This window comes from Didymella exigua (genome assembly GCF_010094145.1).
Source record: "Didymella exigua CBS 183.55 unplaced genomic scaffold M421scaffold_15, whole genome shotgun sequence".
NCBI lineage: Eukaryota > Fungi > Ascomycota > Dothideomycetes > Pleosporales > Didymellaceae > Didymella > Didymella exigua.
Genome location: NW_022984789.1, coordinates 210,492 through 235,119, shown reverse-complemented (window position 1 = coordinate 235,119; position 24,628 = coordinate 210,492). Strand labels below are relative to the sequence as shown.

The following is a 24,628-nucleotide window of genomic DNA, read 5'->3' as shown; positions in this document are numbered from 1 at the left end:
TGTCAATTGCTCGTCTGCTTTCCTGAGACTTGAGAACATGCACTGAGGATCAGCAAGACATCGAATCTACAGGCGTGATCTGTCAACAGCGCCGTCCAGACGTGACCACCTCAACGGTCCCTGAACTCTACTTTGATGCATCCCCGAGTTCTCAGTGAGAGAAACATTGTACCGTCGATGTGGCTTATTGACATGCGTGAAACCCAATCCAGCCCAATGCAATCTATGATCGAGAATGTAGATGTGCTCAGCTCATCTTCGGAAGCGCCGTCTGCTTGCGAAACTCGGAAAATTGCATCACCTTACTCTGATCACAACATCAATGGCTGTTTCATCTGCTGTCAAAGACGAACTCGCTGGGCGCGGCTTGCTGACATAGAAGCGATCACTTGTGTGACCCATCGAGGGCCGAAAGCAGTCGAGATCAGCACCTTTTTGCGCCGGGGCGGCTGAAAAGAAATGTTGCCGTCGTTAGTTTAGGTAATCAAAAGTCTTGTTAGCCGTCGCGTGCCACGAGCTAGCACAGTATCATTCACAATGTCTGAAACCACTGGATGCCTGTCTGACTGTGCAGTAAGACTGCTGGGTATCTCGATATATCTTTCCTAGTAAAATGCAATGCGAACTCCGAGGCAATGCTTGCTAAATCCAATTTTACTAACTCACGGTCTCATCTTCCTCATCTGACTCGTCTGAGATCTCGATTAGCTCTTTCTCTTTTGTCAAGTTCTTCCGCTTTGCGCCCTTGCCGGCTGAAGGTGCGCTCATGACGTCGAGAAACTGGTCGTTGCTGAGATTCGACCGTAGCTTTGGTGCATCGATGGTGGTCGGCAAGAAGAGGCGTTCAGAATAGGAGTCGTAAGCAAGTTCGGACTGCAATTGTTAGCACCGGGTCTACACTCGGGCGTTCGGCTACTCACATCCTCATCCGAGTACTGCAGCTTATGCCACAGCTCCACGTTCGCAGCCTTCATGAACTGTTGTGTCAGCTCGGCCGCTGTGTCGCCGCCAGCCTTCTTCACGGTGGGGATAAAAGCTTTGGGCTCTGCTAGCTTTGCGCCTTCTTGCGACTCCTTCTCGCGTCGCCGTGCGACTGCCTCCAATTGCGCGGAAGCATCGATGTGGTGGAATTGTGTTCGAAGCTGGACGACTCCATTCAGGCGTGTTAGATGAAGCTGGTCTTCAAATCGTCAGCATATAGTGATTGAAGTTGCGGCCGGATTGAGAGCTTACCATCGCGGAACGTTCCCAGCATGTAGCTTGGGCCTTTGCCATCATCATTCTGGATCTGTCCGCCAAAAGTCTGCGCATTGAGTACGTGGCCCTTTTCGTTGGCATCTTCGAAATGTGTAACGTATTCTTCAAAGTTGTCATCGTCCTCCGCTGTCACTACAGGCGCAGCAGGAGCCCCTTCGGCGCCAGGCCTGTTTCCAGTGCGCGGCATAGTTCGCTCGAACCCAGAAGCAATACCATAGGCCTTCTGCCCGAAACCCTTTGTCTTGCGCATGGCTTCGCCCCATCGTACACCGTTTACTCGGTTGTAGTTTTGGCGAATGTTGATGGGGACGTCAACTTCGATGAACCCAGACTCTTTCTTCATTCGCAATTCGGCAGGCAGGCTACCGGTAGCTTTCGTGAAGGGCTGGTCGGGCAGTCTGTTCAGATATTGCAGGACGTAAAGTTGCTGCTCCTCTGCTTCAGGTGTGATGTAGACATCGTACTCTGCAACCACTGGGTCGTCGTCTCCTACGTCTGATGCTGCTGTAGTGGCACTCACAGTTAGCAGGGGTAATCAAATTATGCGTAGGGTTCGAGGGTAAGCCTTACGAGCCATCGTTGTCGCAGGATTGTGATTGCGACAGTGAAGGTGACTGACTCGGCCGGCCAAAAGTTTCCCAAGTCGAGGTTCAAAAGCCCCCGCAACGCGAACTAGCGCGTTGCTTCGGGGATAATGACGGAATACATCCGAGAGCTTGAGGCGCTTGAGCAACACCATTCGCCTCTGTCCCTGCTACCTTGAAGGCCTCCAGAGGTGTAAATTGCTGAGGACTGTTCATCATGGCGTACATTGCACCCATTCACAAGCCGAGCAGCGTCCGCCATGCGCTGAAGCTCAACTTCTTGTGTGCAGAGGAAGACTGTCTGGTAGTCGCGTAAGCATGTCATGCTGGGTATTGATAGTGGTACTGATAGCTGTGTAGGAAGGCGAACAGGCTCGAGTTCTACTCACAGACTGCCGATGGCCTGGCTTTGCAGCACCAGAAAGCCGTCTATGGCAAGGTCACCATGCTCCAAAAGCTGCGCCCAGCCCTATCCCAGACCGACCACCTATTCGTGGGGACTGACCGGTTCACGTACTTTACCCTTTCGTGGGACGCCGAGGCCAAACAGCTGCAAACAGAAAAGTCCTTCGAAAGCGTGGCCGACAATGCTGCTCGAGAATCACAGACGGGCGAAAGATGCCATGTCGATCCCACCGGTCGTCTCATGACAGTCGAAGTCTACGAGGGCATAATCACAGTCATACCCCTGGTGCAAAGAGGCAAGAAGAGGAAGCAAATGGGACAGTCCGACATTGCTCACCTTGGGGAACCTGTGCCTGTTCGATTGTCGGAGATGTTCGTCCGCTCATCAGCCTTCCTAAAACCTGCATCGGTCGACGAGAACCCCAAGATCGCCCTCCTGTACGAAGATACTCACTCTCGTGTCAAGCTCAAGATCCGCGAAGTCAAGTATAGCGGAGACGAGGTCGAGCTTGAAGAAAGTGAGATTTGCAAGGCAGACATAGAGCTCGGTGCTAGCCACCTGATACCGGTGGAGGACCCTTCACACGGTCTGATCGTGATTGGCGAGACATCTATTGGACACTACGACGACGAAAGTGGCGAGCTACAAGTGGAGCCATTAGAGGAAGCAACCATCTTCGTAGCTTGGGAGAAGGTTGATTCGCAACGTTTCGTACTCGCGGACGACTACGGTCGTCTTTACCTCTTCATGCTTATTCTGGATGACAAGAATCAGGTCCAGTCGTGGAAGCTCGACGTCATTGGGCAAACTTCTCGTGCGTCAGTACTGGTCTATCTGGACGCCGGATATGTCTTTGTTGGCTCACATCAGGGTGACTCTCAAGTCATCAGGATCGCGGAGAAGTCGATGGAGGTTGTGCAGGTCTTCTCCAATATCGCGCCCGTGCTCGACTTCACAATCATGGATATGGGCAACAGGTCAGGGGAGGGCCAAACGAACGAGTATTCCTCTGGCCAAGCCAGGATTGTGACTGGTAGTGGCGCGTATCAGGACGGTAGCCTTCGAAGTGTCCGCAGTGGTGTCGGCTTGGAAGACGTGGGTTTGCTAGGGGAAATGGAGCACGTCTCCAACCTGTTCAGCCTGAAGTCGAAACCCTCCTCCGACTACGTCGACACACTGCTCGTCACTTTCGCCAATGAGTCACGCATCTTCAAATTCGATCCTCAGGGGGAGGTGGAGGAAATTGAAGAGTTTGCGTCGCTCGCCCTGGACGAGACCACGCTTGCCGCTGCGAACATCTCACAAGGGCGCATTATTCAAGTGACGAACGGCCGAGCACGTATATGCGACCTGGATGGCGGCATGGTTGTTTCAGAGTGGATGCCATTTGGTGGCCAACAGATCACTGCAGCCGCCATCAACGACAGCCATCTGCTGGTATCGTTGGGCGGCGTTACGGTTGTGTCTCTTACCCTGTTGGCACCGCCCTACCGCATTGGCGCATCAACGGCAGACGGTGGCTTGCAAGTCATCAAAGAGAAAGCTTTTGGAACGGAGAGCCAAGTTGCTTGCGTGGCGCTGCCACCCCGCTCCAGTCCTGTATGCTTCATTGGATTCTGGAAAGAGTCTGACCTCGCCATCTGTTCACTGGATACACTAGACGCCGTGAAGACAGTCCAGGTCTCAGAAGATTCTGTTCCACGCTCGTTGCTCCTAACACAAATCTTCTCAGAGCAGCCGCCTACCTTGTTTGCTGCTCTAGCAGATGGTAATGTGGTAACCTACTCATTTGACGCAGTGACCAACGAGCTATCTGGGCGGAAGAGTATTGTTCTGGGAACGCGCGAAGCTACATTCTGCGCCTTGCCCCGTGGCAATGGTCTGTTCAATGTCTTTGCGACATGCGAGCATCCTTCGCTGATCTATGGATCTGAAGGCCGCCTCGTGTACTCTGCAGTCACGGCAGAGAAAGCCACAACCGTTTGCCCCTTCAATTCTGAAGCCTACCCTGACTCCGTAGCTATCGCAACGCCAGAAGACCTCCGGATAGCCCTTGTCGACACTGAGCGAACCACTCACATCCAGACCCTCAAGGTCGACGAGACAGTGCGCAGGATAGCGTACTCACCCAGTCTCAAAGCTTTCGGACTCGGCACAATCAAGCGCGTTCTGAAGGGCGGAGAAGAGTTCATGATCAGCCACTTCAAGCTCGTTGATGAAATTCAGTTCAAGGAGCTCGACACATATCCGCTCAACGAAGACGAACTGCTCGAATGCGTCGTCCGCTGCACTCTTCCTGACGGCTCAGGTGGAACAGCTGAGCGCTTCATCCTCGGCACGGCATACCTGGACGACCAGCAAGCGACAGAAGAGCGTGGCCGCATCCTAGTCCTGGAAGTCACGGCTGAGCGCTCACTCAAGCTCGTCACCTCTCTCGCCGTCAAAGGTGGATGTCGTTGCCTTGCGATCTGCGATGGCAAGATAGTGGCTGCACTCATCAAGACAATCGTGGTCTACAACCTCGAATTCCGCACACAATCAAAGCCCGAACTCGTCAAAGCCGCAACTTTCCGTTGCTCCACGGCGCCCATCGACATCACTGTCAACGGCAACGTCATTGCGATAGCCGATCTGATGAAATCCCTTGTCATTATCGAGTACAGGCCGGGCGAGGAGGGGCTCAGTGACAAGTTGACTGAGGTCGCAAGACACTACCAGACGACGTGGGCGACAGCCGTCGCGGAGGTAGACACAAACACATATCTTGAGAGCGATGCTGAGGGAAACCTGGCGGTGTTGGTGCGCAATCCGGAAGGCGTGACAGACGACGACAAGAAGCGGCTACAGACCACGTCTGAATTGCTGCTCGGAGAAATGGTGAACAGGATACGTCGCATCGATGTCATCGCGCACTCAGATGCTGTAGTCGTACCCCGGGCGTTCATGGGGACCGTAAGTTTCCTGCTTTCCATCACCTGGACTTGGCTTAGTGCTAATGCTTTGACAGGTCGAGGGCTCCATCTACCTCTTTGGTCTGATCCAACCCGCGTATCTCGACCTCCTCATCACACTGCAGAGTAATCTTGGTTTGATCGTACCGGCACCAGGCAACATGGAGTTCGCGCGGTACCGAGCTTTCAAGAACCAAGTTCGGGAAAGCGAAGAGCCGTATCGTTTCGTAGACGGCGAGCTGGTAGAGAAGTTCTTAGACCTGAATGAAGAACAGCAAATAAAGGCGTGCGAAGGGCTAGGGCGAGATGTTGAAGAGGTGAGGGGGCTGGTTGAGGGCTTGAGACGATTGCACTAGGGATGTCCAGAGCACGACATAGAAGATTATACGAATGCACGGACAGGGTGACGAAGCAATTATGTTCCCATCTGAGCACCTATCTCAACGTCCCATCGTCATCACTCCTCTCACTGCTACTGCTCCTCCGCCTCACGCTATCAAGCTCATGCCTACTCCCCACATCATCCTCGTCTCTAAACTCATTCGCCTCGCCCTGCGCATTCAGCAGCGGTCCATCCCCATCACTATCTCCCGTCCCAGCGACCTTGTCCTTGACCCCCTCCTCCCGCATCCCCACAATCACACTGCCCGCGACCAACATAGCCGCCCCCAGCCACCACAGCCCCGGCAAGCTCTCGGAAAAGATGAGCGCGCTCATGACCGCCGTGATCATGAAATTTGCACTCGTATTGATAACACTGACGCGCACAGTCGAGCTCGCGAGCGTAAGCGCGCGCGTAAACAGACCCCACATGACGGCGTTGAAGAGCAGGTTCATTCCGAAGAAGACGGCGCGGAGTGCATATTCGAAGAAGGCGCTGCGAGGGTCGAGGCCGAATGCGGAGGCTAGCGAGGCGGACCAGGAGGATGTGAGCTCGGTTGTTGTGCTGGTGGATCGGTTAGATTGTTTGCGCGGAGCGAGGGAAGATGGGCTGGCTTACAGCTTTGCGAAGACGCCGTTGAAGGCTGCGCATGCGCCGCTCGTGATGGCGAAGAAGAGCCAGGCTGATTTTGTGGGCGGTGACATTGTGGGTTTGGGCTTGTGGAGTGGTGAGGTGACGTGTGGTGAGCTTTGAGGTCGTCGCTGCAGGGAGCGGACTTCCGAAGGCTTAGTCAACGTTGAAGAATGTCAATGATGTAAGTTTACGAAGAGCAGCATGTTGAGTTTGGAGTATATCTGCTCAAGTATTGATTCTGCAATCTTCATTGTTTTCTGCACATGTGCATGTAGCCATCCTCCACGTAAATCATGATGTGCGCCGTAACCCCAACTCCAGACCATGCCCGTGGTATCGAGGTCCAACCTTGTTCCATAACGCCCAATCAATGTCAAATAGGCCTCCAGCTAGCCCAGATTCTGTTCTCCTCGGCGAGCTCGTACATGATGTCCTCCTTCTATGTGCTCTTCTCTCGCATTCTCAATTTCTCACGGGCCCTTTGTTCTTCGACCTTCTTCGCATCGCCTAGATCAACTCAGCAAACACAAAGTATAAGCAAAGCCAGAGACTCAGCTCTAGGCTTCGCCCGGACGCTTCGTGTTACAGCTGACGATCTTGACGCGATCGGCGTGGACCTGGTTCGTGTTGTCGAGCTTGAAGTTGATGTCCTTGATAATGAACGTCCAAACGTCGTCGCAGAAGCGGTAGGTGTCAAGGTGACCCTGCGCGCACATGTCAATACTCGCCGCTGCTGCCTCCAAGCTCCCTTCGAGCTACTGCGAAGTCACCGCAGACGCACCTTGAACGTCAGCCTCGCCTTGACCTTGTCTGCGAGCACATCGGCAACCGCCTTGTCGAAGTTTGTGAGGATCTTCATGGCCAGCTGGGGCTCGATGCGGCGCTCGGTGATCAGGTTGTCCAGCGTGTCCGTGAGGGCACCGCCCAGACTGTCTGCTGTCAGCCCACGTGCTCCGTGCCACTCTCCCAGGTGCGCGCGCAGTACCTGCTTCGGCGGTAGAGCTCGTAGTACTTGAGTTCGGCGGCCATGTTGACTGCGACAAGGTGGTGGGCTGTTGTTCGGGCGACGGGTGATTGCCTAGGTGGAAGCCGACGACGTACAGGTCCACAGGTGGCTTGGCAGCCGCACGGACATGCCCAGGTGCGGCAGCCATCATCATCGCAGCTTCCAGCGCTTGAAGGAAGCTCCCGTCTGCCACTCTATCCATCCATCACCGATCCCACGACTATCTGCGACGATGGTACTCACATACGGCACTGGCGGTGCGACCGCCGCCTTGACCGTGGTCGGCTTGTGTATGTTCCGCGACGATGGGGCCGCAGGCAATAGCTAACGGCGGACAGACATGCTGTTTAACGGCGAGGGCGAAGCATTCAACGTCGGAAGATTCCTCGAATCCATATCGCCATACACGTGGGCCAGCTTAGGCATCGGACTGTGTATCGGTCTTTCCGTCGTGGGGTCGGCGTGGTACGTTTCCACAGGCGCCAGGAACTGGACAGGCTCTAACGGCACCGCAGGGGTATCTTCACGACCGGTGTGTCCATCGTCGGTGGTGGAGTCAAGGCTCCCAGGATACGAACGAAGAACCTGATCTCAATCATCTTCTGCGAAGTCGTCGCTATCTACGGCGTCATCATGGCCATCATCTTCTCCTCGAAAATGCAGTCTGTCAACGACACTGAGAAGTTGTACTCTGGCTCCAACTACTTCACCGGATACGCGCTGTTCTGGGCTGGTCTCACAGTTGGCATGTGCAACCTGATCTGCGGTGTCTCTGTTGGCATCAACGGAAGTAGCGCGGCGTTGGCAGATGCTGCTGATCCTTCGCTGTACGTACCTACGAGCCAAGTCCTCAGTCCATTTACTAACAGATCCACAGTTTTGTCAAGATTCTTGTTATCGAGATCTTCAGTTCCATTCTTGGTCTCTTCGGTCTTATTATTGGACTGCTCATGCAGAGTGCCGCAAAGGACTTCGACTGAGCGCTGAAAATGTTTGCGCAATGAACGAATGCAGCCAAGAGTGAAGAAGCTGATAGATCGAAGAGGCGCAGCGGAAGCGAGTGCGTATCACATTAAGCACCCCGAGGTAGAGGGCAGTTTTGGGAAGGATTCGCCGAAGTTGTACGATGTACATACATAGAGAGGGCGCTTGTATAATGCATGTATCACGAGCGAGCATTGGCGTTAGATATCAAGTTTCAATTACGGCTCAACTACAAGAAATCATGTATCTTGGAAGCTGCTTAGGCTACGGATACCCAAAAGCCCAGGCCCGTGCGCAGAATACAAATGATAGATGCGGGACAAGAGCTCCACCATCAACGTCACCTGTTCACCAACACGAGCACCATGCAGTCAAAGCTGAAGGCCGCTATTCTGATCGTGTCAGAGACGGCATCTCAAGATCCTTCCACCGATAAGTGCATACCAATTCTCAAAGACGTCTTCGGCAGCTCCGGGAGCGACCAATGGGATGTCGCAGAGACCGAGATCGTGCCAGATAGTGTACTCGCAATCCAGAAGACAATCAGGAACTGGACTGACAGAGCCGATCCTATCAACTTGATCATCAGCAGTGGAGGGACCGGATTCGCTACCAAAGATGTCACACCAGAGGTACAACGTGCAGCGTGCAGTGCATGGTCCACGGCTGACGATGCGGGCAGGCGATTACACCGCTGATAGACAGACATGCCCCAGGACTTGTGTGAGTGGCACTCTCGTGTTAACTATGAATCTCATGACTAACTTCACTTGAGCCATGGCATGCTCACAATATCGTACGCTGTTACGCCTTGTAAGCAGTCACTCTTACTATTTATGGATTTACGTGCTGATCGCCGCCAGTCGCTTTGATGGCTAGACCAGTAGCCGGAACTCGAAAGCAATCCATTATCATTACTCTTCCCGGGTCACCAAAGGGTGCTAAAGAGAATCTAGAGGCAGTCATCAAGTTGCTACCACACGCGTGCATACAAGCTGCCGGTGCAGATTCTCGGCCGCTTCACGCAGGCGGCGTGAAGAAGCTGGAGAGAGAAGCTGGCATCTCTCCCGGCGCGACGCCCTCAGGTACATCAATTTACCCTCCCTGAAGACTGAATTAATTCAACAGAAGCAGGCCCAACCAGCGGTTGCCACCACCATCACCATCATGGACACTCACACGGCCATGGTGGCCATGCAGCAGTGCAGCCACGCACAAAGCCTGAGGGCCGACCGCAATCAAATGACCCTAGTGCAGGACCTACTCGTAGATATCGATCGAGCCCGTATCCCATGCTTGCAGTCGACGATGCACTGAAGTTGATCGCAGAGCACACGCCTGCCCCGATCGTTCAAAAGGTCCCTGTCAACATGGAGCTTGGAGGCTCCGTCCTTGCCGAAGACGTCAAGGCTACAGAGTCTGTACCCGCGTTTCGAGCCAGTATTGTAGACGGATATGCTGTCAAGATCCCTGCCTCTGGCAAGTTTGAAAAAGGAGTCTATCCCGTTGCGATTGTTTCGCATGCCCAAGCAGGCAATGTGAAGGAATTGAAGGAGGGAGAAATCGCCCGTATCACTACTGGTGCACCGCTTCCGCCTGGTGCCGATGCAGTTGTCATGGTCGAGGACACGGTGTTGAAGAGCCAGACAGACGACGGCAACGAAGAGAAAGAAGTGGAAATCTTGACAGACGAGATCAAGGCTGGAGAGAATGTGCGCGAAGTTGGCAGTGATGTCGAAGAGGGTGATACGATCTTGAAGAAGGGTGAAGGGGTGACAGTCGTCGGTGGTGAGTTCGGACTCCTCGCATCAGTGGGCACAAGGGAAGTCTCTGTCTACAGACGACCTGTCGTCGGGGTCTTGAGCACAGGTGATGAGATCGTTCCGCACGACAGGGAAAGCCCGCTGCAACTGGGTGAAGTTCGAGACACGAACCGCCCAACCCTCATCACAGCTGCTCGCAGCCACCGCTTCAAAGCCGTCGATCTCGGCATCGTGTCAGACAAGTACGTCCACCATCTCAAGTCAATTTTAGTTGTACCACTAACCACCTAGACCCGGCTCACTCGAGCAAACTCTCCGCGACGCCCTCTTGAAATGCGACATAATCATAACCTCAGGCGGCGTCTCCATGGGCGAACTCGACCTTCTCAAACCCACCATAGAGCGCTCGCTGGGCGGCACGATCCACTTTGGCCGCGTAAACATGAAGCCAGGCAAGCCAACCACCTTCGCTACAGTGCCCACCAAAGCACCTGATGGCACGCGCATCTCCAAAGCTATATTCTCGCTCCCGGGCAATCCGGCATCGGCCGTGGTGTGCTTCCATCTCTTCGTCTTGCCTGCGCTACACCAACAGGCTGGTATTTCGCCTGTTGGCCTACCCAAGGTAAGCGTGCTGCTTGATGAGGATGTTAGAATGGACAGGGGAAGGCCGGAGTATCATCGTGCGCTTGTCATCGCAAAGGATGGGGCGATGTATGCTTCGTCAACCGGAGGGCAGAGGAGTAGTAGGATTGGCAGCTTCAAGGGGGCCAATGCGTTGTTGGCCATGCCGATGGGCGAGGGAACCCTGAAGAAGGGCGAGAGGGTCGGGGCGCTACTGATGGGCAAGCTGGGTTAGACACTACATTCGCACTCAGCATGCCGATCAGATCTCCACTGAGACAGATCATCCTCCATCGCGCCTCCTAGGTCAATCCATGCGCCCCAGCAGCCACAAGATTGACAGTCTCAACCCCATACAGCCTCTTGCGTGCAACACGCACACCAACCCATGCTGCTTGATTCAACTTGCCCCTTTGAGTAAGCGGGCACTTGCCTGTCGATTCCAGCGTGTCACCTGTCACTGCCCCTTTCGGCGCGTTGCGGCGCGTTGAGCTGCACACGCCGACAGCGCTTCGGGCAGCAGCGTACAGGTGTGAGCGTGGCATGCAAGCTAGACCTGGTTGACTCCACTCGCGCCGGGCTCGCAGCCGTAATACTGTCATTACAAACTTGAGGGCTATACGCACCAGCAGGAATAGCCCCGTCGTCGCTCTACTGAGCATCGCAAGCCTCGAAAGCGAGACCGGCCACCCATCTGCTGATCATTCTGAGCAGGCGATGCAAAATCATCCCTGTCCACCGCGCGCATCCTTGCATCACGTCTGCCACGCTACCCAACCTCCGCAAGTTACTCTGCGCAGCGGTAGCCAGCACGACAGCCAGCGCCTAACAGTTATTTCCACTCCCCCTCTCTAGTGGAGGGACATGCATTGACAGAGCGCAGATCCGTGGCTCGCTAATGAGCTGTTCCACGACGTCTTGGGGTGCTGTTCCACGCCGTTCCAGGATGCTATTCTAGCCCCGCGGCGCTGCTGCTGGGATGGCGGCTGATGCGAGACAGGGAAGCGTGGGAGATCGCTGGAGCGAGTTTGTCCGCAGTCGCAAGACTATGCGGGGTTGCGCAGGGTATGGGGCGATGCGTGGGTGCTCCGAGGGACTCGCGTGTGGTTGCTAGGTATTGGGGCACGGGTGTGGTGATATACTTGGCTGGAATGGGAGTTTGAGTAAGCAAAAGTACCATTGTGTTGAGGGTTGATGAGGGTGCGAGGCAGCGAGTGGAAGTGTCGGCCGGGTGCGTGTAAATGCCGGAGAAGCAATTGTTGAGTCGCTCATGCATGTTGTTGATTGTTTGGTTTCACTTGCGTTACACGGAGTGGAGGGAACGCCTCGGCTTCTGTGGAGATCTTGATATTGTCCGAGTCAGCTTGCCTCAGGTACCATTGCTGGACTGTGTCCGCAATAAATCATGTATGCTGTGGCCGGTCCAACTCACACCTTGACAGTTCGTGGTCCGAACACGATGTGTCATCTGTGAATCCACTGCGAATGTCTCTATCTAGTGTTAATTCAGACCAGAGCCAAGACGGCTCATTCGCGGGACGTTGACCTTGATAATCGTAGTGTACTTCGTATATGTACCTGTAGTTCTATTGTCAAAGGTGAAGCTGATAAACTTTATCGACAGGCGGGGCAGCGTTGATCTTCTACAGCCTGAGAACGGTGCTGCAGCATCGCGATCTTGCGTCGTATGAAATGGTAGTGTTCCGTGTCTTCGCGTGCCTGATAGACTTTCCATCTAATCAATAATGAAGCGCGTGGGGCCCGTCAGCCAAGAGGCGTTGTAATCTGTGCGGGAGCTGCCGGATTAGGCTGCTCGCAGAAGCGCATTAGACAGGTCACGGGTGGGGTCCGAGAACTCGACAGTGACATGTCGAAGCTCGAAGGCGACGTCAAACGCAGGCACAACCTGGTCGGGGACGGAAGGCGTGTCGACACTACGCTAGCGGGTGCCGACCATCCAATCATCGGCCGCTCAAGGCTCGGACGCGCCCCTAACCCTCAGACAAGTCACTCCTGGGCATCATGTCTCAGACCGTAGCCTACGAGCACAGCCATTACGAGCCTTGTCTCTGTTTTGCTCAATCCCTTGTGCGGCTAAAGCGTCCAACAGCTTTCATGGAGAGGCTCCGCAACCGCAGGACTGCAGCAACAAGCACCTTTGTTCGCCCGGACTTTGCAATCCCCATCGGCTCATCCAAGCACAACATCGCCCTGTCCGAAGTCGACCAGTACTGCCGCATACCACAAGCCTCAGGTCGAGCCTCCATCGACTAGCGTGTTAGCTGCGTTACCCCAGCGAACCGCTACGGGGATGTCGCACTGACGTTGCCGGGTTTGATGACATGTTTCACACGCGCGACGAGGAATACCTGTCGAGGCCGCTGCCTCCCAGGTAAAAGGGTCGTACAGGGCGCTCCACGCATAATAACATTGCAAACTCTCTTTTCCTGATACTTATTTCGGAGCCTTGTACGCATTTGTAGCGCAACGTAATCGCCTTAGGGTTTCGTTCCCTCGTCCCATCTTCAGATATATTCCACGACTCTGGTTGAGTACGGATCTTGACCCCCTGGTTCCTTATAAGTCATTCTCTTACAATATTTTCTAATATGCTGTCGCGATCATACCTCATCTCGTTCGTTTACGCGACATCTTTGGTTGCTGCAGCGAGTCAGAAATGCTACAGCCTGACCGGCACACTACTCAACGACAGCTTCGCGCCATGCAACCCGACTGCTAGGCATAGTGGCTGCTGCGCCACAAACAAGACGTCCGGAGCTGATATCTGCCTGGATAGCGGCTTATGTACGGCGACGCAGAACGAGTTCATGGGTACCATATGGCAAAATGGGTGTACCGATTCCACTGGCAACGCGACCGAATGTCCACAGCTTTGTCCTGGCAGTACGTCCACTCACGTCAATTCTTTTCAATCAGATGATTCGCTAACAGAGTCACAGTGAACAAAGATTTCGATGGGCTGACACCAGTATCTGCGTGGAACATTCAAACATGTGACTTCGGCACTTATTGCTGCAGGGGAATTGATGACCGGCACAACTGTTGCAACAACTCGACGGCACCGAGAATCACAACAACTTCCATCGGTGCCTTTCAGTTGCAGACTTCTACGGCTGTATCATCATCGACCTCGTCCACATCGTCTGCAGCAGCGACTGCGACCAGCTTATCATACGACCGCGAAGCGACTCTCACATCCAATGCAGATGTTTGCAAGAGCGAAAAGCACAAGACGACTATCATCGGCAGCGTAATTGGAGGTGTACTCGGGACTGCCATGGTGTGCCTGTTGGGTGTTGTATACTGGATGGCGAAGCGAGAGCAGCGACAACGCAAGTTGAAGGAGCACTACGAGAAGCAGTTTGCGCAGACCTGGGCCTATCGCAAGGCCCTGGCGACCAGCACGACGTCGGTAAAGACTGAGTCTCACCACGAAGAGTTCATGGAAAAGTCGAGCGGAAGCGAGGTATCGTGACGACAACGTGGAGGTGATGGATGTGTTTCTGCTGTATGCTGACCGCGCGGGTCCACGTCGCCACAATGACTAATGAGGGGGCGTTGGGTGTGTTGGTGGGATGGGCTTCGGTCCTTTTCTTGTTTTCGAGCGGATACCCTATTCTTATCGGCGGTCGCACAACATCAGAACTCAGAGCTGCGATACATCAGGCTATCTACATCAGTTTTGCTTTAGTTCTGGTGACGTATCTCGCATACTTGCTTCGTTCGCGCCAGATTGCCGACGGCGTTAGGGTCAGCGGGAAGGCAAGCCCCGCGGACAAACACCACAAATGGTTCTCAATCAGTGCTGGTGTGACACAGGTGTCGGTACATTATCAAGTGTCAACATTTCTCAACACTTATAAAAGGGTGTTGAGAATACCTGTCACAGGATGCTATATAGAGTGCACATATCTTCCTCTTGTATCTATCAGTATCTTTTGTCTGCCCCTAGACTACCCCTTCGAAGTAGCCTTTAACCCACATGTAAAGAGGGTTTAGGGGGCTTATTTATGGTAGTGTTGGTATTTTACCAGCGCTTTTTTCAGTCCTGCCATCAACAACCCGTATCTGCACTTCGGCCGAGGTCTGAACGGAATCAGGGGTGACGTACAGGCCGGCCGCCGCATGACGCGCTAAGCGGGTGCGGCTCTAGGGAGTTGGGCGCGCCGAGATACCATGACAGTTCCTCGACATCACAGAAGAAGCATCATAATTAGCAAAGCTGCAGCGTATAGGCTTAGGAAGACTTCTGGAGAGTCACGTTATCTGCGACAGGAGAGCTCTGTCATTTGTAGTGGTATGCGGGGACATGTTTAATCAGCCCTTTGTGTGAAAGCGGATGGTCGGGGTTTAAGTGACACCCAACTGGAGACGGCTAACAAGAACAATCAATTGCGCAATGACGCGGACCGAAAGATCCGAAGGTGAGATCAAATAAGACAGTCTGCAGGTACCTGCCATTTTTGCACTTGGTTCTACCACCTTGCTGTCTCGATTGACGCATTCTCGGGTCTCGAGTCTCGAGTCTCTACCGAACGCCTTCAAGCACAGACTCCTCCACACGTACAGAACTCTGACTGCCAATCCATGGAGAAAGACTATGAGTCTGGCCGCCCCGGCCGCCCCGGCCGTATCTCGCACTTCCAACGAGTCCTCCACCAAGGAGTACTCAACGAAGATATCATCAATCATCCCTATAAAGGGACAGGAACCGAGAGTGACCCTTTCTTGGTCATTTGGATCGATGATGACCCGGTGAACCCGATGAACTACCCATTGGCTATGAAATGGGCAATCACCATCCTTGTCGGGATGGCAACGCTTGCTGTGGCCTTCGCTTCCTCAGCATACTCCGGTGGTGTCGCTGAGATCATGCACGAGTTTCATGTCCCACAGATCATTGCCACACTGGGCATTTCATTATTCGTCGTTGGGTTTGCTATCGGGCCACTGCTATGGGCTCCAATGAGTGGTGGGTGCCTCACTACGACTAAAGTCTGTGACCCGTAGGTTGCTAACACAGTTCAGAACTTTTTGGTCGCCAGTACCTCTTCATCGGCACTTATATACTCCTCACTGTTTTCAACGCTGGTGCCGCTGGCTCCAAAAATATGGAGACTCTAATTGTGTTGAGATTCTTCGCTGGCTCATTTGGTTCCTCACCATTGACCAATGCGGGTGGTGTCATTGCAGACATGTTTCCTGCGTCTCAGAGAGGCTTGGCCATGACTGTTTTCGCTTCTGCTCCTTTCCTAGGACCTGTCATAGGTCCTATTGGTAAGTACTATCATCATGTAACAGCAGTGTTTTGAGAACAGAATTAACACTCGGCAGTCGGTGGTTTCGTCGGTCAAAGCATCGGCTGGCGCTGGGTCGAAGGCGTCATGGCCATTTTCACCGGTGTTCTCTGGTTACTCTTCACCCTCCTCGTACCCGAGACCTACGCCCCAGTCCTGCTCCGTAAGCGCGCCGCAGCACTATCGAAACGGACTGGACAAGTCTACAAGAGCAAGGCCGACATTGATGAGGGCACCCAGTCCATCGGCTCAGCATTCAAGACGGCTCTCACCCGCCCATGGATCCTTCTCTTCAGCGAACCCATCGTCCTGCTCCTATCCGTCTATATGGCCGTCATCTACGGAACATTATACATGCTTTTCGGTGCATTCCCCATCGTCTTCCAGCGGGGTCGCGGATGGTCGCAAGGTATCGGCGGCCTTGCATTCATCGGTGTGGCTGTTGGCATGATCATAGCCGTCATCTACGCGCTCTGGGACAATAAGCGCTACAACAAAGTCATCGACGCCTCGCCCTCTGGCATTGCTGCGCCTGAAGCTCGACTTCCACCTTGCCTTGTAGGCTCCATCGCTTTGCCCATCGGTCTCTTTTGGTTCGCATGGACCAATTCACGAAGTGTCCACTGGTCCGTCAGCATCATAGCTGGAGCGCCTTTTGGCTTCGGTATGGTCTTGGTCTTCCTCTCGATTATGAACTACCTCATCGACTCGTATCTGATTTACGCGGCGTCTGTTCTTGCTGCCAACTCAGTCTTGCGGTCACTGTTTGGTGCCTCGTTCCCGCTCTTCACTCCCTACATGTACCATAATCTGGGCATACATTGGGCATCGTCTGTTCCAGCGTTTTTAGCATTGGCATGTGTTCCTTTCCCATTCCTATTCTACAAATACGGCGCTGCGATCCGCAAACGTTGTAAGTTTGCAGCAGAGGCCGCAGCATTCTTAGAGAAGCTAGAGGAGACTGATTAGACAAAAGTTTCAGAAGCACATTAGATACCCAGAGATAGACTTAGAATCAAAATTCAATTAAGCAATGAATATATGTATTTAGTGTCTTTGAATGTCTATGCGCACCGAACATCCTGTGCGCGTACGATTGTGAACTGACATGTTGAGCCTGCGAACACTCTTGGCATACTCATCTCGATAGACTGATGCTATCCTAGTTGATCGTCTACAACATCATGATGCGGATCTATCGATGCGATATAGACATGCAAGGCGGAGTCAGTACAGGTGCACCCTCAACACACTCAAGCTTCGCTCAAACGCAAGAGTTTTAGCTCTCCGTCACAGCCCCCTCCTTCCCCTCCCCAACAACCATATCCTTCGTCTCCCCATTCGGCTCGGCAGCCTCTTCCTTTGGCTTTTCACCCCTACTCCCCCTCTCATCCTTACTCCTCTTCGGCTTGTCTGCCTCCTCGGGGAACAACTCCTTGAACAACTCCGGCTGAAACCTGTCGATCCTCTTCCAGGTCTCCCTCCACAACTGTTCCTTCTCAGGCTCCTCATCCGGGGACACGAGGTATCCTCCGTTACTCAGCACGAGCAGCATATTCTTCAGATTCTCGCCAACCGCCTCCTCCATGTCGCCCTGCCCACTGTTGACCAGGCGGTCCATGATCGTGATGATTTTGAGCCACAGGTCGAGGAACTCCTTGTCGGCTTCGACTTCGCTCAGCAACACGAGGTAGTGCAGGAACACTTTTGAGAGGAGGGTGGCAGCGCGGACGCGTGTCTCGCTCATGCCGAGCGGGTCGGATTGGTAAACTTCCGGCTTCAGGAGAGAGGTTATGAGAGGCATGAGGACCGAGGAGAAGATTGCGGTCCATTCTTTGTGGTCGGGGGAGGCGAGGTCAGAGGATAGTAGGGTACGCTGGATGGAGGCGAAGGCGTTGGAGCGGATTTCGCGGCAAGGATTCAGACATTGGTGAGCCAGGGTCTTGAGGATGGGTGACCAGTATGCTGTCCATGCTGTGTCATGTCAGCTTCGGACTTCCCGAGTGGCGATGGAGATGGGGTAGCTTACCTTCGGTCGTTTCGAGATGTGAATGTTCGATGAATGCTGGTACCTTGGTCGACAGCTGGAACACGATAGTCATAGCTTTGCTACCACGGACAACAACTTCCGTGCTCTCGGGCTTCTTGGGCTTCTGGCCCTTGCCACGCCGAGCAGCCTGGTCGTGCAGCTGTTCTTCGCGAGCACCGACCTGTGCTTGCGTAGCGAACTCATTGAGCAGCGCAATTGTAGCCTCGTAATTGTCCGCAGTGATGCAGGGCTGTGGCGAGGTAGCGAGGTCTTCGACAAGCTGGAAGACATCACCAGCAGCTTCAGGTACGGCACACAGTCGGCTCAGGATCGTCCAGAAATCCGGAGAACCTGCTAATTCGCTGCGGAGAGCAACTGGGCCCTTGCAACATTCCGACAAGCCGTGGAGGAGCGGTTGCGAGCACTCCTTGAGCAGTGTTTCATCAAAGCTTGAGAACGTGTGCAGAAGCACAGGCGCGCGGACGAAGTCATAATCATTGCTGGCCTTGAGCAAACCGAGGAGGTAGTAAACAGATCGAGCGATTACAACTGGGTGGTGCTTGGGCGCGTCACGAATGACACTGGACAGAGCATCTGTGACGTCCTTCGCAAGCTCCTTGACAGTTTCTTCGTCACGCTGCGCAAGGACGGTCGCCAGCTCGAGGACGAAGACTAGGCTCGGGTCATAGATGGGTCCTTTACCCTTGACCTTGTTGCCGTTCGGTCGAGGCGCTTGGCCAGGTACTTCTGGCTTGACCACAATCACCCTTGGCTCACCATCCTCTGGGATGTGTTCCAGCAGCGACTGAAGCAGTGACCGGAGAGCCTCGACGGGAAGCTGACTGATGTTTGCGAGTATGTCTTCGAAATGACACTCCTTGACTGTGTCGACAGTGCAGAGGGTGTACTCGATCTCCTGGTCTGAAGGTTCTGGCGGCTCGTCGTTCGCGAAACTCGACACGTACGATGTGAAGGCGGAGAAGATACCTGCATCAGTCGGGCGTTCGGCTCGATCGATAACCTGAGCAGGATTCTGGAGAGGTATCGGAGGTAATGCGAGTGTCTTCTGGAAGGACAGGAAATAAGGCGGGAGTAGGGAGTTGATGAAGAGGTTGACCATGATACGGATGAGATGGTTCCATCCATCTCGTATGCCGGCTTCATTGCCCTTGATGACCTGGAACAAGACGACAGTTGCCAATTGTGCTCTACCGTCTCGACCAAAGCGTACTGCGGTCTCACTGACCATGACGCTCTTCTTATCGGCCTGGACCTCGGTGTTGAGCGAGGTGCTGGGTGGCACGTCAGGTGCCAATGTACTGATGTACGAGAGGCTGGAGATGATGCGGTCTAATGCATCACTCAAGCCATACTTTGCGGCTATCTGCGCGCATTGGTCGAAGCCCAGAACGACACGCGAGAACACAGCGTCGTCAGTCGCCGACATAAAGACGTAAGACAGTGTGGCCACAATTGGCTTCCATGTTGCCGCGAACATGTCTGCGTCGAAGATGTTGGTGTCGCAAATGATCATGTTTGAGGTCGACTGGACTTTGACAAGCAGCTCTTTCCAAGCATGGTCATAAGCGTTGCGGTCGTTGTGCTCTTCAGGTAGTATGATCTCGCGCGTCTTGATAGAGTCGTAAATGGCTTGCAGATACTCAGGATCGAAGTTCTTGTTGTCATTGACGCCGCGGAGGTTCTTCGCGAAGTCCTCTACTTTCATGCGCTTGTCGCCTTTGAGGTTGGGATTGTGCTGATCGGTGTTCAACATGATGACGGCATAGGTAAGTACAAAGATTGCGTCCTTGTTGGCAATCTCTTCTGGTTGCGCCGCGTTGTAGTACTCTTCCGAGAAGTCTGTGATAATACGCTCGATGAGCGCAGATTCACCGGGAAGACGGAATGTGTGCAAGAGCAACCTCAAAGCTTCATCTAGGCGCAGCCCGCGGAAGTCGAACAGCTTCATGAAAGCCTTCAGTATAGGTTCGTTATCGCGCTTTGAGAGGAATTCCCCGAGGACCTTCTTGTCGACTCGAGTTGTGCCTTTGACGAACTCGGCAATGGCCTTAGGGTCATCTGGATCAGAGATGATACCTTGTGATACTAGGAATGCGATGCCAGCCTTTGGCTTCTCGTTGAATTTCGTGGCTCCCTGAATGATGATCTTCTTTCGCAGTCGCTGCTCGCGCAGTGCTTGTGCGCTTGTGAATCCTTCGGTCACCGGATCATCATCCAGACGATCAGCGATCGACTGCACGAAGCCAAGTAGTGCGTCCAAGCATAGTGGAGGTACGTTGACTGTGCTCCATGTCGCCGAGTCAGGGAATGCGTTGCGCGAGAGCAGACCAACAATGTCCATGCAGACATCTCCGCGATCGATCTCGCAATCGTAGTTGACAAACAACTCAGCCATGAACGAAGGTATCCGCACAAGCCCACCAAGGTTCTCGACCATAGCTTCCCTGGCATCAGGCTTACGAGCACCGCCCTCGAGACCAAGCTGCCGCCTGTCCTTGACAGGCACTGGCGTTGCGCGGCCACTGCCAGGTGCTTGTTGTGTTGCGGATTTGATCAAACTCGGGGCTTGTGGTACACCCTCGTACAAAGACTGGTCAATCCCGGGCTCTTGAGGTATCTCGACTCTTGGGAAGAGACATGCTACCACGTAAGAGAGGTAGAGTTCTTGTTGCAGCTTCAGCACATATCTGCAAGTAGCGAGGAGGGTTCCTGCGACACGGAGAGACTCATTCAGCACAGCCATATTATCTGATCTGACGAGCTGGAACAGGTGTCTGCAGAGCGTATCCTTTGCGAGGTTCGCAAGACTTGGGTGGCTCGCTATCGAAGGCCCGGCAACTTCCAGCGCAACGTCGACGATGCGCAACGCCATAACGCGCATGGTATCTGTATGTTGGCGGTCATGCGGGTCCAGCAGATCGACCAGGACTCTGAAAAGCTCTCGTATAGATGGCAACGAGTACGGCCTTATTTCAACAGGGGCCTTTTCGCCTTCTACAGTTGCGGGCAGATCTAGTGTGCTGCTCGCTGGGTTGGCTGCATCTTCGCGGTCCTCTGTGCCTGCTTCTGAGTTGCCAGGTTGTTGCGGTGACTCGACTTTGGACTGCGCAATGTCGCCCTGCCCGTTCGCAGAGGGATCCATCTTTAGGCCGTCCGGCTCGTTCTGTCCTTCCAGCTCTTCATCCAGAGCCTCGAGCTCCTCTGGCGACTCGATCTCTAGCGTCTTCAGCCTGCGGAAGATGACCTGGCACATAGAGACCATGGCAATTTCCGCGGAGCGCCGAAGCAGCTCAGAAAGCCTCGCTTGACAGCACATGCTCAGGCCTGTCTCCATCATCTCGCAGACGCTCTCATCTCCCAAGACCTGTCCGCCAGGCCCTGATATCATGCCCTCCATCAGCTTCAATATACGCAGGAGTACGATCTCGTCGGCGGCCGAATCGCTCGCTTCGAAGCGACAATGTGTGATGGCGGAAGAGAGCTGTTGCATCGCTTCTGGCAGGCGAGGAGAGTCATGGCCAATGACGCCGTAGGAGAGAAACTTGGTGATGGCGATGAGGGCGAGCGAAGTGATCGGCGCAGACGTAGACGAGGAGCGAATGACTTGGAGGAAGGGATGTAGCATCGAAGGGGTATCGAAGGTCCTGATATCTGCTGCGGCGTTAGTAGAGCCCTGGCCGGCGTCTCGAGCACATCATCTACCTTTGCAGCCCTTCAGGTCATTTCTGAGGCGCGCGAATGCAGACATAAGAGGATTGTCCTGCAAGCTCTTCCCTTTCTTCCCTCGCAGGCCCCACCTACTCGGCACAGCCTCCTCTTGCTCTCCGCCGCTGATTATCCCCTGTCCTGTACGGTCCCGCCGCTGGACAGCAGGTGTCTTATTCGATGACCCGCCTAGGATCGCTGCGACTGACGAATGCGCCCAGCGAGCATGCTTGCGCATAGCTGACGTGACTGTGATACATTCTGTTACTACAAGCGCGACCGGGTTAATTGCGACGGTGATGGGTCGAGGCTCGTGGATGATTGGCGCATCGTGGTGGAGGGTCGCGGCATCGAACTCGGTTTCTTCGCTAGACATCGTGGCGCTCTATAGCTATTTGTGTAAACGACGCGGCACAGGCGTTGCGGGCGCGATATGTATGTAGTTGTTGTGAGGGGATACAGGTATAGATATATATCCCGTTCGAAAGCTCACTAGAAGAGAACACGCATCGCTCGTAGCACGGCTGCTTGTAAGTCGTGAAATGTTTGCGCTACCGTAAACCGTAGGCTTCTGGTTTGGACACGTTAAGCAAAAGCTGCGGGCATCAATGTTGGTGAATACGTTCTAAAGTTGCACTCGACATCGAAGCTTACCTATGCCAAGTCGGAGGTCTCCAACGCTCTCCGCAAAGGCCAGGTTGTCCGCGTTGAGCTTCTAAGAATATCGCCAAAGTTCGGAACCCTTTACATGTTTCGCAGCGTAATACTATTATTACAAACGCATCGCTCAGAGCTTACTATCGAGCTTCGAACGCTTTAAATGCAACAACGGTCTAATGTATACAAGATCTACTTGAGAGGGAATATCCGTCACCAAAACTACCATCACTCTAAAACTCAAAACAAGAGACCGGCTTCCCGAGTCGTGTACGTGGCCGAAATATAAAGAAGTGGCCGCTTCCGCATCCACATAAGTCGTGATCACCATGACCTACTGTAGTTTCGGAAGGTAAGAGTTTGGTGGGCTCACCAAGTCCACCAGGGTCGTGAAGGCCGATTCTGGTTGAGCAGTGACCACTCAAGCCATACGTAACGCTCAATAAGCCATTGGAGATGTCACCTCACAGGGAAGGGATGAAAAGAGCAGAGCCAGCCAGCTCTGCCACCTGCTACTTCTGAAAAGCGCGTCTAGATTTGATTAGAGGAGCGCTTCGCCTGAAAATGCAACAAAATTACGTACAATCAACGTTTACGGCCCCTCCTTCTCTTCTCCTTTCTTCTCTTCTCCTTTCTTCTCTTCTGTCTTTCCTTCTGTCTTTTCGGCCTTCACGCGTTCCTTCTCGGCTTGCTCCTTCTCGGCACGAGCCTTCTCTTCGTTCTTGGCCTTCTGAACGAGGTCCTGGACCTCGGACTTCTCTTTTTCCCATTCAGATGACTTCGTATCGAATTGCGCGTGCATCTTCTCCTCTTTCTCCTTCTTGGCCTTCTCTTCTTCTTCCTTCTTTTTGCGCTCTTTCTCCATCTCTTCCATGTGTCGAATATCGTCGACGCTAGGCTCATAAAGATGCCAAATCGTGTAGTGGGGGAGACCAACGACGGAGAACTTCATGCGCTTGGCCATCTGCCGCAATATCAGTCTCCTCAGAACAGCTGCAATGCCTGAGGCTACATACCTTGCCAAATCCTTCGGTCTCGGCGTGCTTCTCGAAACTGAAAGCAGGGAAGTGGACACCAGAACGGAAGACCTTTGCCTTTGCCAGGATACTGACACCGCCGACACCGTCAATCTCCATCTCCATGTCTGGGTCGCCGTATGGGTCGCGAAGGTAGGCCAGATGCGGTCTCCAAGTAGCGTACTCTGCATAACCTTCGACGATGACAGCGTCTTCGTCAAGGGTATCAGCGAGCGCGAGAGCGGTCTCAGATTCTTGCCAAGAGTTGAGATCGTAAGGCTGCTCTCCACCGAGCCAGTCAGGAAGTGGGCGCCAGACGTCTACGAAGAGGTTAGTTGTTGACTACGCTCCAAGTGCATTCGAACGTACTTGGCACGATGACGTCCTTGTTGTGTCGCATGAGGTCTTCGAGAATAGTAAACGGCGCTGTCTCGACATCGACGTCCCTCCAGTATACCCAGCTGTGAGTAGGTCGCAGAGCTGCGCTTAGAAGCCAGTTACGCGCCTGAGCCATCGACTTGCGACGGCCAGCCTGCGCAGCGAAACCGTGACGGGACTCAACATCCTGGTTGACCTTCTGTCCGAAGTCCTTCTCCATAACTGAGATCTCGCCAAATGTCTTCTTGGGATCCGGGTTGGCTTGCAGCTCCTCCAACTTCTCCGTCAACAGCGCGATAGTGTTGTCCTTGGAATCTCCAACTAGAAATGCCAGATCGATGAGGTTGTGCGGGTACGTCAAGTTCTGCAAATGGCTGAAGAACATGGGCAAATGCGGCGATGCATCGCGCAGAGGGGCGCAGATCAATATCCTCTCCTCCCTCTCCCACCCTCGTGCGGTGCCTTGTACATTGTTGAGGTCGTAGTAGCGGACAGTCTCGAGTTGCGAATCATCGCTCGTGGTCAGGTAGCTTAGAGGACCAGAGCCCAGGTTCGGTCGCAGGTCGGGGAAGATGAAGTAGAATGCTGTAAGAAACACCGAGCCCAAGAGGAGTAGGCGCTGAATCAATTGCCTCCGCCGCCTGAGCGCAGGTTGTGACCGAGGCTGAAACCTGCAAGAGCACTGGTGATTAGCATCTGACTTCCAGGATTTGTCGTCGTGCAAGATCGAGGGTAGCGGCGACGGCAATGCTGTGCTGAGCATTGCGGCGGCTGAACGTACTTGTGAGGTTGAATCGAAAAGGTGCTTCCTTGCGAAGGATAAGCCCCGTTCGAGTATGCATGGCGATGCATCTTCCCTTTCGGCGATGATGAATGTAAGGGCAACATTCAGATTGCGGTACTGCAGATTGGGG

The 24,628-nt window shown here is 53.8% G+C and overlaps 9 protein-coding genes across 9 annotated transcripts; 4 read left to right on the top strand and 5 right to left on the bottom strand.

Annotated features, from left to right (window-relative positions):
- Positions 1-502: 502 nt before the first annotated feature.
- On the bottom strand, positions 503-1,872 carry M421DRAFT_421108 (uncharacterized protein). The gene is made up of 4 exons (XM_033592713.1): positions 1,828-1,872; positions 1,234-1,761; positions 921-1,180; positions 503-873 (listed from the first exon to the last, which is right to left on the bottom strand). The coding sequence occupies exons 1-4, from the start codon at positions 1,832-1,834 to the stop codon at positions 658-660; spliced, it is 1,011 nt and encodes a 336-aa protein (XP_033448160.1). The 5' UTR covers positions 1,835-1,872; the 3' UTR covers positions 503-657.
- A 186-nt stretch (positions 1,873-2,058) lies between these two features.
- M421DRAFT_5581 (DNA damage-binding protein 1) lies at positions 2,059-5,554 on the top strand (the record flags this gene model as incomplete). The annotated part of the gene is made up of 3 exons (XM_033595335.1): positions 2,059-2,153; positions 2,202-5,199; positions 5,255-5,554. 3 exons carry the CDS (start codon positions 2,059-2,061, stop codon positions 5,552-5,554), a joined length of 3,393 nt encoding a protein of 1,130 aa, XP_033448159.1.
- Positions 5,444-6,361, bottom strand: M421DRAFT_421105 (uncharacterized protein). The gene is made up of 2 exons (XM_033592712.1): positions 6,199-6,361; positions 5,444-6,144 (listed from the first exon to the last, which is right to left on the bottom strand). The coding sequence occupies exons 1-2, from the start codon at positions 6,282-6,284 to the stop codon at positions 5,634-5,636; spliced, it is 597 nt and encodes a 198-aa protein (XP_033448158.1). The 5' UTR covers positions 6,285-6,361; the 3' UTR covers positions 5,444-5,633.
- Positions 6,362-6,401: 40 nt separating this feature from the next.
- Positions 6,402-7,277, bottom strand: M421DRAFT_421104 (transcription initiation factor IIA gamma chain). Its single transcript, XM_033592711.1, has 3 exons — positions 7,199-7,277; positions 6,995-7,142; positions 6,402-6,917 (listed from the first exon to the last, which is right to left on the bottom strand). The coding sequence occupies exons 1-3, from the start codon at positions 7,240-7,242 to the stop codon at positions 6,771-6,773; spliced, it is 339 nt and encodes a 112-aa protein (XP_033448157.1). The 5' UTR covers positions 7,243-7,277; the 3' UTR covers positions 6,402-6,770.
- Positions 7,278-7,451: 174 nt separating this feature from the next.
- Positions 7,452-10,825, top strand: M421DRAFT_101312 (gephyrin; the record flags this gene model as incomplete). The annotated part of the gene is made up of 10 exons (XM_033586625.1): positions 7,452-7,509; positions 7,558-7,684; positions 7,735-8,046; positions 8,097-8,176; positions 8,609-8,835; positions 8,886-8,926; positions 8,979-9,016; positions 9,067-9,288; positions 9,332-10,208; positions 10,258-10,825. 10 exons carry the CDS (start codon positions 7,452-7,454, stop codon positions 10,823-10,825), a joined length of 2,550 nt encoding a protein of 849 aa, XP_033448156.1.
- Positions 10,826-13,199: 2,374 nt separating this feature from the next.
- M421DRAFT_5576 (uncharacterized protein) lies at positions 13,200-14,086 on the top strand (the record flags this gene model as incomplete). Its single annotated transcript, XM_033595332.1, has 2 exons — positions 13,200-13,494; positions 13,551-14,086. 2 exons carry the CDS (start codon positions 13,200-13,202, stop codon positions 14,084-14,086), a joined length of 831 nt encoding a protein of 276 aa, XP_033448155.1.
- Positions 14,087-15,198: 1,112 nt separating this feature from the next.
- M421DRAFT_63912 (membrane transporter) lies at positions 15,199-16,877 on the top strand (the record flags this gene model as incomplete). Its single annotated transcript, XM_033596096.1, has 3 exons — positions 15,199-15,583; positions 15,640-15,888; positions 15,946-16,877. 3 exons carry the CDS (start codon positions 15,199-15,201, stop codon positions 16,875-16,877), a joined length of 1,566 nt encoding a protein of 521 aa, XP_033448154.1.
- Positions 16,878-16,941: 64 nt separating this feature from the next.
- M421DRAFT_421098 (cytohesin-2) lies at positions 16,942-22,278 on the bottom strand. Its single transcript, XM_033592710.1, has 3 exons — positions 21,661-22,278; positions 17,938-21,609; positions 16,942-17,882 (listed from the first exon to the last, which is right to left on the bottom strand). Exons 1-3 carry the CDS (start codon positions 22,037-22,039, stop codon positions 17,188-17,190), a joined length of 4,746 nt encoding a protein of 1,581 aa, XP_033448153.1. The 5' UTR covers positions 22,040-22,278; the 3' UTR covers positions 16,942-17,187.
- A 634-nt stretch (positions 22,279-22,912) lies between these two features.
- Positions 22,913-24,602, bottom strand: M421DRAFT_64164 (glycosyltransferase family 62 protein; the record flags this gene model as incomplete). The annotated part of the gene is made up of 4 exons (XM_033596124.1): positions 22,913-23,284; positions 23,337-23,656; positions 23,706-24,385; positions 24,496-24,602. The coding sequence occupies 4 exons, from the start codon at positions 24,600-24,602 to the stop codon at positions 22,913-22,915; spliced, it is 1,479 nt and encodes a 492-aa protein (XP_033448152.1).
- Positions 24,603-24,628: the final 26 nt, after the last annotated feature.

Coding starts and splice junctions, on each gene's coding strand:
- M421DRAFT_421108 (XM_033592713.1), bottom strand. Junction 1,181..1,233: donor GCTGGGAACGTTCCGCGATG/GTAAGCTCTCAA, acceptor GACGATTTGAAG/ACCAGCTTCATCTAACACGC. Junction 874..920: donor TGCAGTACTCGGATGAGGAT/GTGAGTAGCCGA, acceptor TAACAATTGCAG/TCCGAACTTGCTTACGACTC.
- M421DRAFT_421105 (XM_033592712.1), bottom strand. CDS start 6,284: ATGTCACCGCCCACAAAATCAGCCTGGCTCTTCTTCGCCATCACGAGC. Junction 6,145..6,198: donor AACGGCGTCTTCGCAAAGCT/GTAAGCCAGCCC, acceptor CCGATCCACCAG/CACAACAACCGAGCTCACAT.
- M421DRAFT_421104 (XM_033592711.1), bottom strand. CDS start 7,242: ATGGCCGCCGAACTCAAGTACTACGAGCTCTACCGCCGAAGCAG. Junction 7,143..7,198: donor GAGCTCTACCGCCGAAGCAG/GTACTGCGCGCG, acceptor GACAGCAGACAG/TCTGGGCGGTGCCCTCACGG. Junction 6,918..6,994: donor AGGCGAGGCTGACGTTCAAG/GTGCGTCTGCGG, acceptor ATGTGCGCGCAG/GGTCACCTTGACACCTACCG.
- M421DRAFT_421098 (XM_033592710.1), bottom strand. CDS start 22,039: ATGTCTAGCGAAGAAACCGAGTTCGATGCCGCGACCCTCCACCACGAT. Junction 21,610..21,660: donor TGACCTGAAGGGCTGCAAAG/GTAGATGATGTG, acceptor ACGCCGCAGCAG/ATATCAGGACCTTCGATACC. Junction 17,883..17,937: donor ACATCTCGAAACGACCGAAG/GTAAGCTACCCC, acceptor GACATGACACAG/CATGGACAGCATACTGGTCA.